The 15,103-nt window shown below is 43.9% G+C and overlaps 1 protein-coding gene across 3 annotated transcripts in view; it reads right to left on the bottom strand.

Annotated features, from left to right (window-relative positions):
• LOC125464406 (NADPH--cytochrome P450 reductase-like) overlaps positions 1 to 14,222 on the bottom strand; it is a 78,852-nt gene extending 64,630 nt beyond the window's left edge. The window contains exon 1 of one of the 3 annotated variants that reach the window (XM_059655526.1): positions 14,069 to 14,222. In XM_059655526.1, coding sequence (XP_059511509.1) covers positions 14,069 to 14,216 — 148 coding nt within the window. In that variant the 5' untranslated portion in view covers positions 14,217 to 14,222. Of the gene's footprint in view, positions 1 to 14,063 lie in introns of all 3 variants that reach the window. The other 2 variants (XM_059655527.1, XM_059655528.1) reach the window with 2 other exon arrangements.
• Positions 14,223 to 15,103: the final 881 nt, after the last annotated feature.

Below are 15,103 nucleotides of genomic sequence, written 5' to 3'. Positions count from 1 at the left end.
AGCCGAACTTCACTCAGTTTCACTGTACTGCGCTGCTGACAGCCTGCACTGCCTCATGGTGTGGGGTTCTCTTTCAGGAGATTCCGACACACTTGATACAAATGCAATATGCCGACTTGTGAACAGCCACAGTTTATTTAAGCTAGTACAAGCTTTTAGAGGATCACTTAACAATCTTCGCAGAGCTTGCAGCGTCATGTCAAGCGTTGCCCTCCAATAAGGGAACCATCTTCCCTTTATAGAGGACTTTATATCACAGTCAGTCATGTATGCGAAATACAACTTTTACTTCCCCATAGTCATATGCCTAGCAACAATGATAGTACGTGACTTAATCACCTAACATTAGAAGCAAAGGTCAGCAGCCCAGAAACAATGTGCACGACTAGACAGCTCCTCACTTCTCAATCGCCGCTCTAGACAGTTCTGTATCTTTTTAGCTTTAGTTCAACACTTACAGAAAACAGAGTATAATTAGATTATCACATTTTGTCTGTGAGACAGAGTCATCCCCGGCACAGCTTAGCACCTAATTTCTTACATGTCAGCAGAACAAATATTATCCCTTTAACATTCCAATGTACGCCCAGTTTTGAGCTACTACATCATTTTACAATCTATCCCATTCAACATTATGGCAGTCAACATTCTCTACGCTGTACGGTTGCATACTATCAGTAAGAATGACCACCACATAGTTCTTGGAGACATAAATCACATTGAGAACACCCTAACACCGTGTTGTGTGGCACTATCACCTAGCTAAAGGGGGAAGACTTTGCACAGCTCTTGCGACTCAAGACTGGGCACTTATGAGGTGCCTCAAGCCATCAACATTGGCAGAGTTGTACCCCAGAAAAATCTGTAACCTCATGGCCCGGCATATGCCCCACTGAACCATTACCATCAAGCCTAGGGATCAAGGATAGCAAGAACTGCAGATGCTGGAGTCAGAGTCAACACAACGTGCAGCTAGAGGAACACAGTGGGCCAGGCAGCATCAAAGGAACAAGGTGGTTTTGAGGGCCAGGGAATTGTAAGTTTTGGAGGAGACGGAGGGCACGGGTAGTGTCCTGAATGCAGGGGGGAATAAGACGGAGTCAAGGTAAGCGATGAGTTCAGTGGGGCAGGAGCAGGTAGAGATAATGGGTTGACTGAAGCTGTCAGGTTTGTGGGTTTTGGGGAGGAGATAGAAACAGGTGGTGCGGGTGAGGTTTTGGGGGCCAGGGAATTCTGATGAAGCATCCCAACCCAAAACACCAACTTTCCAGCTCCTGATACTGCCCGACCTGCTGTATTCCTCCAGCTTCGCACACAGAGACTAGGAATCAACCCCAGTTCAATGGAGAGTGCAGGAGGGCATGCCAAGAATACCTGAAAATGTGAACTGAACCAGGGGAAGCCACCAAACAGGACTACTTGCATCAGCTCTAGATTTACAACATAGATAAAGTGACAAGAGCAGGTCCAAAGCTACAAATATCACAATGAGTAATTCACCTCCTGACTCCCCAAAACCTGTCCACCATCTCTACAAGGCACAAGTCAGGAATCTGATGCAATACTCCCCACTTGTCTGGATGACTGCAGCCCCATCAACACTCAAGAAGGTTGACATTACCAAGGAAAATGCAGCCCATCCTGACTGGCTCTGTATTCACAAGCATCCACTCCTGTCACCCTTACACTCAGTAACAGCAGAGCATACTATCTATAAGATGAATTGCAGAAATTCACTTAAGATCCTTAGACAGCATCTTCCAAACTGACAGTCACTTCCATCCAGAAGGAAGAAGGGCAGCGGTGATTTGGGAACACAACTGCAAGATCCCCTCCAAACCACTCACCATCCCGAGTGAGAAATATATTACCATTCCTTCAGAGTTGCGGGTCAAAATCCTGCAATTCCTTCCCCAAGGGCATTGTGGGTGAACCTACACAAAGAACCGCAGTGTTCGAGAAGGTAGTTCACCATCACCACCACATTCTCCAGGGCAACTAGGAATGGTTAGTAAAAGCTGGCCAGCCAGCGATACCTCCAACCCTTTTTAAGATTATTGTAAACCCACACATCTTGAAAGGACCAAATGTTTGTTGCTTGACTAGTCTATGAGACAGCTCTCAGTTTTGGCACTAGCCCCCAGATAGATGTTAGTAAGGAGGACTTTACATGGTCAACAGGGTGCAAACAGGATTGTGCAGTCTGACAAATGAACCAGAAAAAAAGCAGAAGGAACATCAACAGCAATGCCAAAAAAGGTGGAAAGTCACTGCGCGATTAGAGCACCGCATCCAAAATTGACTGTACAGTATTCGCTCCTACCAGAACTGTAAGGGCCCAACAGCACTGAAAAAAGGTTCTCCAGCCCATAGTGTCTGTGCCAGTCAAGAACAATCTAGCTATCTGAAAACCAAAAGAACTGTGAAGGAAGGGTCACCGGAGCAGAAATGTTAACTCTGTTTCTTCCTTCACGGATGCTGCCAGACCTGCTGAGCTTTGCCAGCAGCTTCGTTTTTGTACCAAACTGTTTGAATCCCATTTGCCAGCAGTTGGCCCCATAGCTCTGTATGCCTTGGCATTGCAAGGGCATATGTAAAGACTTAAGACCATAAGACATAGGAGTGGAAGTAAGGCCATTCGGCCCATCATGTCCACTCCGCCATTTAAATCATGGCTGATGGGCATTTCAACTCCACTTCCCTGCACTCTCCCCGTAGCCCTTGATTCCTTTTGAGATCAAGAATTTGTCGATCTCTGCCTTGAAGGCATCCAACGTCCTGGCCTCCACTGCACTCTGCAGCAACAAATTCCACAAGCCCACCACTCTCTGATTGAAGAAATGTCGTCTCATTTCAGTTTTAAATTTACCCCCTCCAATTTTAAGGCTGTGCCCACGGGTCCTAGTCTCCCCGCCTAACGGAAACAACTTCCTCGTGTCCACCCCTTCTAAACCATACATTATCTTGTAAGTTTCTACTAGATCTCCCCTCAACCTTCTAAACTCTATTGAGTACAATCCCAGGATCCTTAGCCGTTCATTATACGTTAAACCTACCATTCCAGCAATCATCCGTGTGAATCTCCGCTGGACACGCTCCAGGGCTAGTATGTCCTTCCTGAGGTGTGGGGCCCAAAATTGGACACAGTATTCTAAATGGGGCCTAACTAGAGCCTTTTAAAGCCTCAGAAGCACATCGCTGCTTTTATATTCCAACCCTCTTGAGATAAATGACAACATTACATTCGCTTTCTTAATTACGGACTCTACCTGCAAGTTAACCTTTAGAGAATCCTGGACTAACACTCCCAGATCCGTTTGCACTTCTGATTTGCGAATTTTCTCACCATTTAGAAAATAGTCCATGCCTGTATTCTTTTTTCCAAAGTGCAAAACCTCACATGTACTCACATTGAATTTCATCAGCCATTTCCTGGACCACTCTCCTAAACTGTCTAAATCTTTCTGCAGCTTCCCCACCTCCTCAGTACTACCTGCCTGTCCACCTATCTTCGTATCATCGGCAAACTTGGCCAGAATGTCCCCAGTCCCTTCATTCCAAATCATTAATATATAAGGTGAACAGCTGTGGTCCCAACACTGAGCCCTGCCCGGACACCACTCGTCACTGGTTGCCATTCCGAAAAAGAGCCTTTTATCCCAACTCTCTGCCTTCTTTCAGACAGCCAATCCTCAATCCAAGCCAGTAGCTCACCTCGAACACCATGGGCCCTCACCTTGCTCAGCAGCCTCCCGTAAGGCACTGTATCAAAGGCGTGTTTGAAGTCTAGATAGATAACATCTACTGGGTTTCCCTGGTCTAACATACTTGTTACCTCTTCAAAGAATTCTAACAGGTTTGTCAGGCACGACCTCCCCTTACTAAAACCATGCTGACTTGTTTTAATCTGACCCTGCACTTCCAGGAATTTAGAAATCTCACCCTTGACAACGGATTCTAGAATTTTACTAACTGCCGAGGTTAGGCTAATCGGCCTATAATTTTCCATCTTTTGCCTTGATCCTTTCTTAAACAAGGGAGTTACAACAGCAATTTTCCAATCATCTGGGACTTACCCTGACTCCAGTGACTTTTGAAAGATCACAACCAAAGCCTCCGCTATTTCCTCAGCCACCTCCCTCAGAACTCTAGGATGTAGCCCATCGGGGCCAGGAGATTTATCAACTTTTGGACCCTTTAGCTTTTCTAGCACTCTCTCTTTTGTAATGCCTACCGTACTCAACTCTGCCCCCTGGCTCTCCCTAGTTGTTGGCATACTACTCACGTCTTCCACCGTGAAGACTGACGCAAAGTACTTAATAAGTTCTTCAGCTATTTCCTTATCCCCCATCATTAGCCTTCCAGCATCAATTTGGAGCAGCCCAATATCTACTTTTGCCTCTCGTTTGTTTCTTATGTATTGAAAGAAGCTTTTACTATCATTTCTAATATTACTAGCCAGCCTACCTTCATATTTGATCTTCTCCTTCCTTATTGCTCTCTTTGCTATCCTCTGTTTTTGTAGCCTTCCCAATCTTCTGATTTCCCACTGCTCTTGGCCACTTTATAGGCTGTCTCTTCTTCTTTGATATATTTCCTGACTTCCTTTGTCAGCCATGGCTGTTTAATCCCACCCCGGATAATCTTTCTTTTCTTTGGGATGAACCTCTGTACTGTGTCCTCACTTACACCCAGAAACTCCTGCCATTGTTGCTCTACTGTCTTCCCCGCTCGGCTCTGCTTCCAGTCGATTTTCGTCAATTCCTCTCTCATGCCCCTGTAATTACCTTTATTTAACTGTAACACCATTACATCAGATTTTGCCTTCTCTCTTTCAAACTGCAGACTGAACTCTATCATATTATGACTTTAAGGTCTTTTATAAAGTCTGGCTCATTACATAGCACTAAGTCCAGAACAGCCTGCTCCCTTGTGGGCTCCATCACAAGCTGTTCCAAAAAGCCATCCTGCAAACATTCCATGAATTATCTTTCTTTGGATCCACCAGCAACATTATTCACCCAATCCACCTGCATATTGAAGTCCCCCATGATCACTGTGAACTTGCCTTTCTGACATGCCCTATCTATTTCTCGGTGCATCTTGCGCCCCTGGTCCTGATCACTGTTAGGAGGTCTGTACATAACTCCCATTATAGTTTTTTTGCCTTTGTGGTTCCTCAATTCCACCCACACAGACTCCACATCTTCTGACCCTATGTCATTCCGTGCCGTAGATTTAATTCCATTCTTAACTAACAAGGCAACCCCACCCCCTCTGCCCACCTCCCTGTCTTTTCGATATGTTGTGAATCCTTGGATGTTTAACTGCTAATCCTAAGCTCCCTGCAACCATGTCTCTGTGATGCCTACCACATCATAATCATTCAAGAGGATTTGTGCTGTTATTTCATTTACCTTGTTGCGAATACTACGAGCATTTAGATAAAGTGTCTTAATGCTAGCTTTCTTATCGTTATGAGAGAGGTTGGAAATCCCAAGATGTCTTAAGCTATCCTTCCTTTTTGCTGTATTCCTAGTGTGCCTCGAGCTTAAATCCACCTGTACACATGCTATCCTGTTGCTTATCTTTCCATTTAACTCCATACTCCCTGTCTCTTTCACTTTCCCTTCCCCCGACTCACTAGTTTAAAGTCTTACTGACCACCCTATTCATCCTTTTCACTAGAACACTGGTTCCAGATCAGTTCAGGTGGAGACCGTCCCAACGGTACAGATCCCCCGGTTCCAAAACTGATGCCAATGCCCCATGAAATGGAATCCCTCTTTCCCACACCAATCCCTTAGCCACGTGTTTACTTCCCTAACTTTCTTTTCCCTATGCCAATTGGCACGTGGCTCGGGCAGTAATCCGGAGATTATGAGCCTTGAGGACCTGTACTTCAATTTCCTTCCTAGTGCTTCCTAAATATTATGACTGGTGGAGGCAGAAACAGTCTTACAGGAATTAGTTCCAGATTCCAGTCACCTTCTGGGTAAAAAAGAAATTCCCTCACATTCCTCCGAAACCTTCTATCCATTCCCTTCTAACCCTTGTTCATTGATCCCTCCACCAACAGCAAAAGTTTCTTCCCATCCACCTTGTCTATTCCCCTGTTGCAGTCGTGATAGACAGATTGAGGACAGCAAGGTCAAGTCCGCCTCGTCAATTCCCCTGCTGCATGCTCTGACAACAGTGCAGATCCCTGCATCTTTCAAGGGACTAGATTTATTTAGGATGTCTGGTTGGCCAGGTGAGTTGGACTGAGGAGTCTGTTTCTGTGTTATACATCTCTGACTCAGTAACTGGTGAGGCTGATATCTCACTCAGTAAAACTACAATGCGTATGTTGGCAGCATTAAGTCAATACAGCTCCAATTATACACATCAGTTCCAGGGTTACCTCATAAAGCACAAGTAGTCAACTCAACAACCCTTATTGCGAAGTTATACAAGGCAGAGTGGAAAGCAATGTATTACATGTCACTTCACAGGCAGAAAGTGTTACAGCTTGCCAATGACACCAGCATCCACCAGATCTTATCATAAAATCTGAAAATCCAACCTAGAACTGACTACATTTGAAAGCCAGAAATAGGGGCAAAAAGGCAATTTAAAAAATTGCAGAACTAATTGAATTTTCGTGAATGAAAGAGTGAAAATCAGCAGCAAATTTCAAAATCGTCCGTGAGCTCGCAGTACCCTTTCAGCTCCATTTTTTCCACTATTTCAATCTGATCAAACGTCAGTTATCAGATCCAATTTCTTCCTATATGGCTCAGAGTCTAGTTTTGTTTGATACTAATCCTGTGAAGTGCTTTGGGAAGTTTAACACCAAGTAAAGAACATTGTATGAATGCAAGTGCTTTGCTTTTGGGATTAAGACATCATAAACATGTGTACAAAGACGAAACTGAAGTTAAATCTACTTTGTAACCCATTCTGGATAGGTCTCTCCGCAATGTGAAATCTCCAATCAGGAAGTAATCTGAATCATGGTTTATTACTACATAGACCCTGTCAACCATATAGTGACTGCTCAGAAATCCTTTGTGAGTATGTTGGTTAATACAACAAAATATTTTAGAAACAGATAACGGGAACTGCAGATACTGGAGAATCCAAGATAATAAAAAGTGTGAAGCTGGATGAAGACAGCAGGCCAAGCAGCATCTCAGGAGCACAAAAGCTGACGTTTCGGGCCTAGACCCTTCATCAGAGGAGTCTGATGAAGGGTCTAGGCCCGAACCGTCAGCTTTTGTGCTCCTGAGATGCTGCTTGGCCTGCTGTGTTCATCCAGCTTCACACTTTGTTATTTTAGAAACAGAACCCATTTTGCTAAACACCCCCAATTAGTCCACAAGAAAGCCCCAGTGCTTACCACTTCATTCCAACCCTGCTAACCCCTCTGTCAAAGGTTTTATCTAAGCTGCTTGACCACGCGGAGAACGAGACACTCCTACACAAGCCAGCCCTTTTAATTGCTGCACATGCAGGTGGTACAAAATAATTTGAAAGGTCTGTGGACTTCATTGCAGAGCGGAATTTCCAATTCCAGCGTGAATAGTGAGGAGTAGGGAAGGCAAGGCAAGCAGAAATCAAACAGAAAGGGGAGGACATCACCACTGATCTCCTCAGCTTCATGTTAAGAGAAAACTTAAAATTTAAAAAAAAGTGATTAAAAACAAAAATACTTGCTATGCAAGTTAACTATTGCTGTTTTCAGAGATAGTAAGAACTGCCGATGCTACAGTTAGAGGTAACACAGTATGCAACTGGGAGGAACAGGACAGGGAAAGCTGACGTTTGATTTTAACATTCAACATCACAGCCAGTGACTTTGGGAGATGTGAAAGGGCAAGTACATGAGCTAAGTCCAACAGTAGGATGTCAGGTGACTAGGGCATGAAGTGAGTGACGAAATTCAGACGGTCAGACGGTAGGTTCAGGGATATCAGCTCTGGCCAGAGGGGATGTGGTGACAGATACTTTTGGGGGGGGGGGGGGGGGGGTGGAATTGTCGGTCAGAGGCTACAGAGTGTAAGGGGTCCACAGGAGAAGAAGTTGGAGGAGGGGCAAACAGTGTGCTAAGTTCAGGGGATCAAATTAAAAGTTATCCACGAGTTACATTAGGTTTAAATCAACTTTTCCTGGGCAAAAGTTTACTTAATTGCAGAACCCTTTGAATTTTCCCTTTTAAATAGATTCTTTTGAGATTTCCAGCTCCCAATTTCCTAGCGATTCTCCTGGAGTCTGGTCCATCAGGGATTCCCAGGATCCCGATGCACAGCACACATCTACACTGCAAAAACAATGATCTGGTCACTAGAAAATCCAGGACAATAACTTAATTTGTACAGAACTAGAATCAATCACATGCAAACTTTGAAGTTCACTCCACTCCAATGCTTGCCAATGTAAACTTGGCAAATTAGAACACAGCAAATCAATTGGATGGGTATGTTTTGCAACAGTCTCACAGGTGAACGTTCTTTAAAATAAAGGAATAGCAAAGTATTCATTTATGTATCCCATCAGTTTTGCAAATTTGTGCACACACATTTGAAGAGCACCGGCTGTTCTGGATCCATAAACATTCCCAATCGGTAAGCCAGAAGACCAGACTGCAGGACGGAATTGCATCAGTTCAGCATTTGCCATCTCAGTTCTTCCCCAAGTCACTAACTTTTGCCAAAGTAAAGTTCCCAAGCAACCAGCAGTCCTGAAATGTATCACTCTCCCTGGCTCACCTGCAAGTGCCAACAACTTGTTCCACCATGCAGGACACCACCAGCAAATCTAGCCCTTCCTTGGATATTCATAAAAGCACGTATTCCAGTGAAGGCCATTAAACAGCAGAAAGAACTGTGGCAGATTTTCTTCCTCAGTAGGCTTTGGGACACAGGAGACTGTCTGTAACATCACTGCAACTGCTGAAATGCAGCACAATGAACTTTGACTTAACAAGACATTGCAGCAGATCAGGTATGAGAGGCTGGGTAATACATCCTGCACTCCAAAAGGTCACAGACTTACAGTACATAGTTTTTACATGCATGGAACAACAAGTCACACAGCATTCCACATCAGGATCAGTTGTTATTTGTCTTTAATAAATGCTGATTAATTTCACCCTGAAGTGCTGTCTCAAAGTTTCTCCACCAATGCCAAGTGACTAACCTGTATTTTTCATGGCTGCCCCACTTTCCTTTTGAAAATCTGTGCTCTAACAATTGCAATCCCCAAATTCTCTGGCGCAAAGCCCCCATACGTTTAAAGAACCGGAAAGTTGCCAGCGAGCAACCCAACAAGTGCAACAGAAAATGCTGTAGAAACTCAGGAGATCTGGCAACATCTGGAGACCGAAACAGAGTCGACACTTAGAATCTAACATGGCTTATCCCAGAAAACCAAGCTCCAGAAAAGGACAAAACATCCAGCATGTGATCATGTCAGCATTCAGTGGATTAGTATTTCAGAGAATCCAAGCTCAAATTCCACCCTAGGCACTTAAAAAGAGAATTTGCAAAAGCTTGACCATGAAGCTATCAGATTATTGTACAAACAGGATTATTAGATGCCCTGTAAGTAAGAAATCTATACTCCCTACCCAGTTGTACCAATGTAACTCTAGTCCCACAACAAGCTAGTTAACTCTTAACTACACCAGAAAGTGACTTAGCACAACATTCAGTCACAGCAACTAAGAATTACAGAATCCCTACAGTGAGAAAGCAGGTCATTTGACCCATTGCGTCCATGCCAAACCTCCCTCCACCTAGGCACTATGGGTAATTTAGCATGGCCAATCCACTGAACCTGGACATCTTTGGACTGTGGGAGAAAACAAATGCGGACGTGGGGAGAATGTCTGTGTGGTGTTTGCATGAGTCACCTCAGGCTGGAATCAAACACAGATCTCAGATACGGAGAGCAGCAGTGCTAACCACTGGGCCGCCCAGTCGGAACATAAATTCTAACCTCGCCAGTGATGTTCACATTCCAAGAATGAACAGATAAATATTCAGAAAGATGTTCTTTATTCAGTACCAGCTATGCTATATCCTAAGAATAGGTTTTCCACTATCTAATCATATTAACTCCATCTGAACATTAAAGAGAGGTAGACTGTACAGACAAGCAGACCATTGTACCTGAGCCAAATAACAACAATTCCACCAAAAATGCATCCCAAGTGGAGCAGAGGCCAAGAATGACAGCAGTGACTTATTTAATTGATCATTGTCAGAACTTACAAGAGTATCCTACCACTTGGAAAGCTCCTGTAACATCAGATTCCTCTCCACATTTAAATACTTGGCCCAGGTTGCAAAAGCTCAAAAACGTGAACACTTGTGATTAGTTCCATTGAATAAATATTGATTTTGCACAACATAGATAATAACAAAAACCATTATCAGTACGACAGATCTGCGTATTTAAGCCAGATTATTTTACTTGGACAGTGATCACATTCATACAATACTATTGCTGGTTGTAACTACTCTTGCCAGGAGATCTGCTGTCGTGGTATCACATGTTCATCTGCCTTGTGACATCTCCACACGTTCACTGTAACTCATCTACAATTGTTCTGGGACTTCAATCAATCAGCCAACTAAACCTAGGTTGTCCCCTCTTTCCATTTACCTCCACCTCCCCTCCGAGAAGAGATCACTAGCTTTTCCACTCTGAAATACTGACAATTTCTTCACAGGATCGCATCTTTTTACTCTTAGAATTTCAAATACTTCTTCATTTGCCTTTTGGTCTACGTATGGAACACCTGCATACACCTTGTGATTTACATTTCAAAAGGCCTTTATTTTCGTCACTAGATCTTTACTTACACAAAACTACCTGATCCTTTATTTAAGGCGGCCTAGCCACTGGCAAGCCTTCTCCTATGCAAAGGAAGTTTAATATAATGCTCTCACTTCCCAAAATTCCCAAACCTTTTAAAATCAGGATTGACCAACATTTTGCCTACACCAGCCTGATGAAATAAATTCAAACAGTATTGCCAGTTATTCATTACTCGTCTTTTCCTATATACCCAAGCACAGATCTTCCTCAACTTTGTTCTAACCAATCGTGACCATCAAGACAAAACTTCCAACTGCAGACAAATTAAACACTCCTGTCACACACAGGGAAGCCGTGTTTCCTCAACACCCAATCCCTCCACTGCTGTTAAGCATTCATGCTTAACAGAGACATTTGTACGATAAATTCAAAGCAGTCATCTCTCAATATAAAGAGAGTTAATTACCAAGTCTTCACTTCAAATGCATTAAACACAATGATTAATACGGGCAATGCAACGATTCTTTACACACCTTATAATTTCTTCTGTTTATTACTTTATCTGTGCTTCACAACACACCCTGACCTGTACAACATGTATTCGTCATACACTGGAGATTTGTGATGATAGGAAAATAACAAGGGGTGTAAAGAAATATCTAAAGCATTCACTGGAATTTTGAAAGTTACTCCAGTCATACCATATTAGAACTGCAAATTCTGAATTTACTTATCAAGATGTAACAGGGTGCACAAGGATAAAGGAAAACCATGCCTTCAACCTGCTGGATTTAAAATGATACATAGGATTGTTTAGAATTTTAACCACAGAAACAGGCCACTCAGCCCATTTGATCTGTAGTGGTGCACATTTTACTTGCCACATGAATCTCCTCCCGTTTCATTACAGCCTTTCAAATTGCCTTTCTATTCCTTTTTCTCTCATGCACTCACCTAGTTAGCTTTTGAAAACATATATGCCATTTGTCACAACCACATCTTTGTGGTCACAAATTCTGCATGTTAGCTACATCAAACAGTGATCAAAATGAAGATGAGGAGCTGATTAAGTGTACAGAAAGGAGTAGGATCAGGGAGTACTTCTTTCAACAGTGAGTAGTGAAAGCCTGAAAAAGTACTTCCTTCAAAAACAAAATGCTGAGAATTGTTCATTTGAAAGCTTCCAGCACTCAATTTGACAGTTTTTTGTTAGCTAAGGATTTTGAAGATTCAGACAAAGGCAAGTGGAAGTAACATTCAAAGGAGCCATGATACAATTAGATTACAGAACTTATTCAAGGGGATGAATAGTTTACTCCTATTCCCCTGCTCTATTGTTGGTCTAAAATACAAGACACTGATCAGTCATTACATATGACAAAACTTCAATTCATTAATAACAGATTAATTGCATTACCACCAATATAACTGATGTAAGAGGAGGAATCTGTACAAGTCATTCTCCAGTAGCCTTTCATGTAGTTATGTTCTGGCCCATAAGAAAAGTATGGCACTTAGCTGCAAACTTTAAGGGCTGGTGCTGCTTTTTATATTAACCCACATTCTGTAGTATCCTTTGCTTTTCTTGCTTGCTATCCTGATTTTTTTTGCATAACCAAAATGTTTGAAAGGGGCTTTTGTCTGATTGATGGATAAAGTCCACCAAACAACACTGAGACTTTGCTGGTATGAGTAGGAGTGATTACTACAAAGTGCAAACGTAGAGAAACTTCAAAGATTCACACAGTATTCAACTCAGTGACCCAAGGTGTCTAGAAAGGCTTAGAGCCTATTCAGACATTCTCTCACCTTTAACAGGTCTGAATGTTAGCTTAGATGCAGTCATCATTTGACAAAAGAAGTATGCAAATTTATCATAAGTTTCTGAAAGCATCATCTTTTTTCATACTCAGAAACGATCATAGTTAGGAAAGTGGCAAACAACCTCTGAAGTTGGGTGCCTTAAAGACATGAGGGGCGAGCTGTCATCGGTAAGGCACTAGGGTTTTCAATGTGGCTGGGGAATTGCAGGCTTTGAGAGGGTAGCAACCTTCCATCCGCATGGAAGCCCAACAACCTTCCCTCCCTGAAAGGAATTTGAAAGCTGAGCACAGGATTAAGGATAGGATTCGTGGCAGTGTGGAGGAACAGAGGGATCTTGGTGTGCAGATACATAGATCCCTTAAAACGGCCACCCAAGTGGACAGGGTTGTTAAGAAAGCATATGGTGCTTTGGCTTTCATTAGCAGGGGGATTGAGTTTAAGAGTCGTGACATCTTGTTGCAGCTCTATAAAACTTTGGTTAGGCCGCACTTGGAACACTGCGTCCAGTTCTGGTCGCCCTATTATAGGAAAGATGTGGATGCTTTGGAGAGGGTCCAGAGGAGGTTTATCAGGATGCTGCCTGGACTGGAGGGCTTATCTTATGAAGAGAGGTTGACTGAGCTCGGACTTTTTTCATTGGAGAAAAGGAGGAGGGGAGGGGACCGAATTGAGGTATACAAGATAATGAGAGGCATAGATAGAGTTGATAGCCAGAGACTATTTCCCAGGGCAGAAATGGCTAGCACGAGGGGTCATAGTTTTAAGCTGGTTGGAGGAAAGTATAGAGGGGATGTCAGAGGCGGGTTCTTTACACAGAGAGTTGTGAGAGCATGGAATGCGTTGCCAGCAGCAGTTGTGGAAGCAAGGTCATTGGGGTCATTTAAGAGACTGCTGGACATGCATATGGTCACAGAAATTGGAGGGTGCATACATGAGGATCAATGGTCGGCACAACATCGTGGGCTGAAGGGCCTGTTCTGTGCTGTACTGTACTGTACTGTTCTATGTTCTATGAAAGTGAGGCTTGGACCACTCGTACACCTGTTCCTCCGCTTCACTCACTCACTCAGTCCATCCCCTAGCCCCTCTCCTCCATCCTCAAAAACTCACCACACTCTCCTCTGTCCCCCACTTACCTTCCCTCCATCCCATACTGCTCTCTCCTCTATCCACTACTTCCCTGCCTCTACAGTCCTTCTATGCCCTCTTCCCCCTCCCTCACGCCCTCTACCCTTTGCTAACTCCCTCACTCCCCTCCTCCCTACGTGGACCTGAGGCACAGTACCGGGCTCTAGGACCCTGCGGTCATCCAGCGGCCTACACTGCGTGAACCGGGCCGGTGGTGACATTAACATCGCCATCGCGCTCTGCCGGAGGAAGCCGCAGAAACTCCGCGAGCTACAGAACACGAATGAGAGAAGGCGAACACTTACGGTACCTACAGTGAGAGGAAGAAGCGACTCAATGGCAGCAGCAGCAGCGGCAGGGGCAGCGGTGACTGCTTCAGTGTCCGTCCCCTCTTTCGGTAATTCCACCACCGCGGGAAGGAGGGGGGCACCACGGAGAACACATACACATTGGCACATCTAATAAAACAGGCTTTCACCCAACAACTCAACAGTAATAACATCAATTTAAACTATAATATTGAAACCATGGTCATCTGATTAAAATATTACACACTATTTTCATTAAACGTGGAGATTTGTAAATTGTCCCCTAAAAACTGATGGTTGTGGCGGAATTCCGTTCGCTTGCGGACTCAGCCATTGTGGGAAAGAGGGGATTTACAAGTTTTCAATGCTGACATTGACTAGTTAATCCGCAGACAGATGTGTGTCTCCAGTGGGACATACAGTATTATTTATTAATCTATTTTCTGATGTGGTGGAATGCTTGTCGAAAATGATTGTAGTGCTTTTCTTTAATAGCGTCCCCCCTCCCAGTCTATGTGGAGTGGGACTGCTGACAGGTGATGACGTAGGGTGGCAGGTTTGCCAAGTGAGGCCAAGGTGAGGCTGAAGTTTTGGTCAATGCAGAGAATGGTAATGTGGCTGAGAGGAGGATCGGGACTTTGTAAAGCATATATTTGCTAACCACACGCTAATAGAAGTTGCATTCTCAAATATTTCACGCCTGAGTTGGCCACTGGGTATGGTTTCCACTGGTACTGGGCTGGAATATTTGTCTCAGTGCCACTCCTGGACAGCACCGGGGGAGTGCTGCAGTGCCAGAGGCAATTCCTTCACAAGACTCAACATCTGCCCTCTCAATAGCTGCATGCTAAAGATCTCCTGTTTCCAGGGACGTTACATTCTGGTCAATATTCACCCAGCACAGCCGTAAGTTCCCCTCTCTCCCTATTTATTCCAGAACCCTCACCCCATCCCCCTTTCTGATGAAGGGTCTAGGCCTGAAACGTCAGCTTTTGTGCTCCTGAGATGCTGCTTGGCCTGCTGTGTTCACTCAGCTT

The sequence above is a fragment of the Stegostoma tigrinum genome, chromosome 27, assembly GCF_030684315.1.
Source record: "Stegostoma tigrinum isolate sSteTig4 chromosome 27, sSteTig4.hap1, whole genome shotgun sequence".
NCBI classification, from domain to species: Eukaryota; Metazoa; Chordata; class Chondrichthyes; order Orectolobiformes; family Stegostomatidae; genus Stegostoma; species Stegostoma tigrinum.
This window is presented reverse-complemented; position numbering and strand designations above follow the sequence as displayed.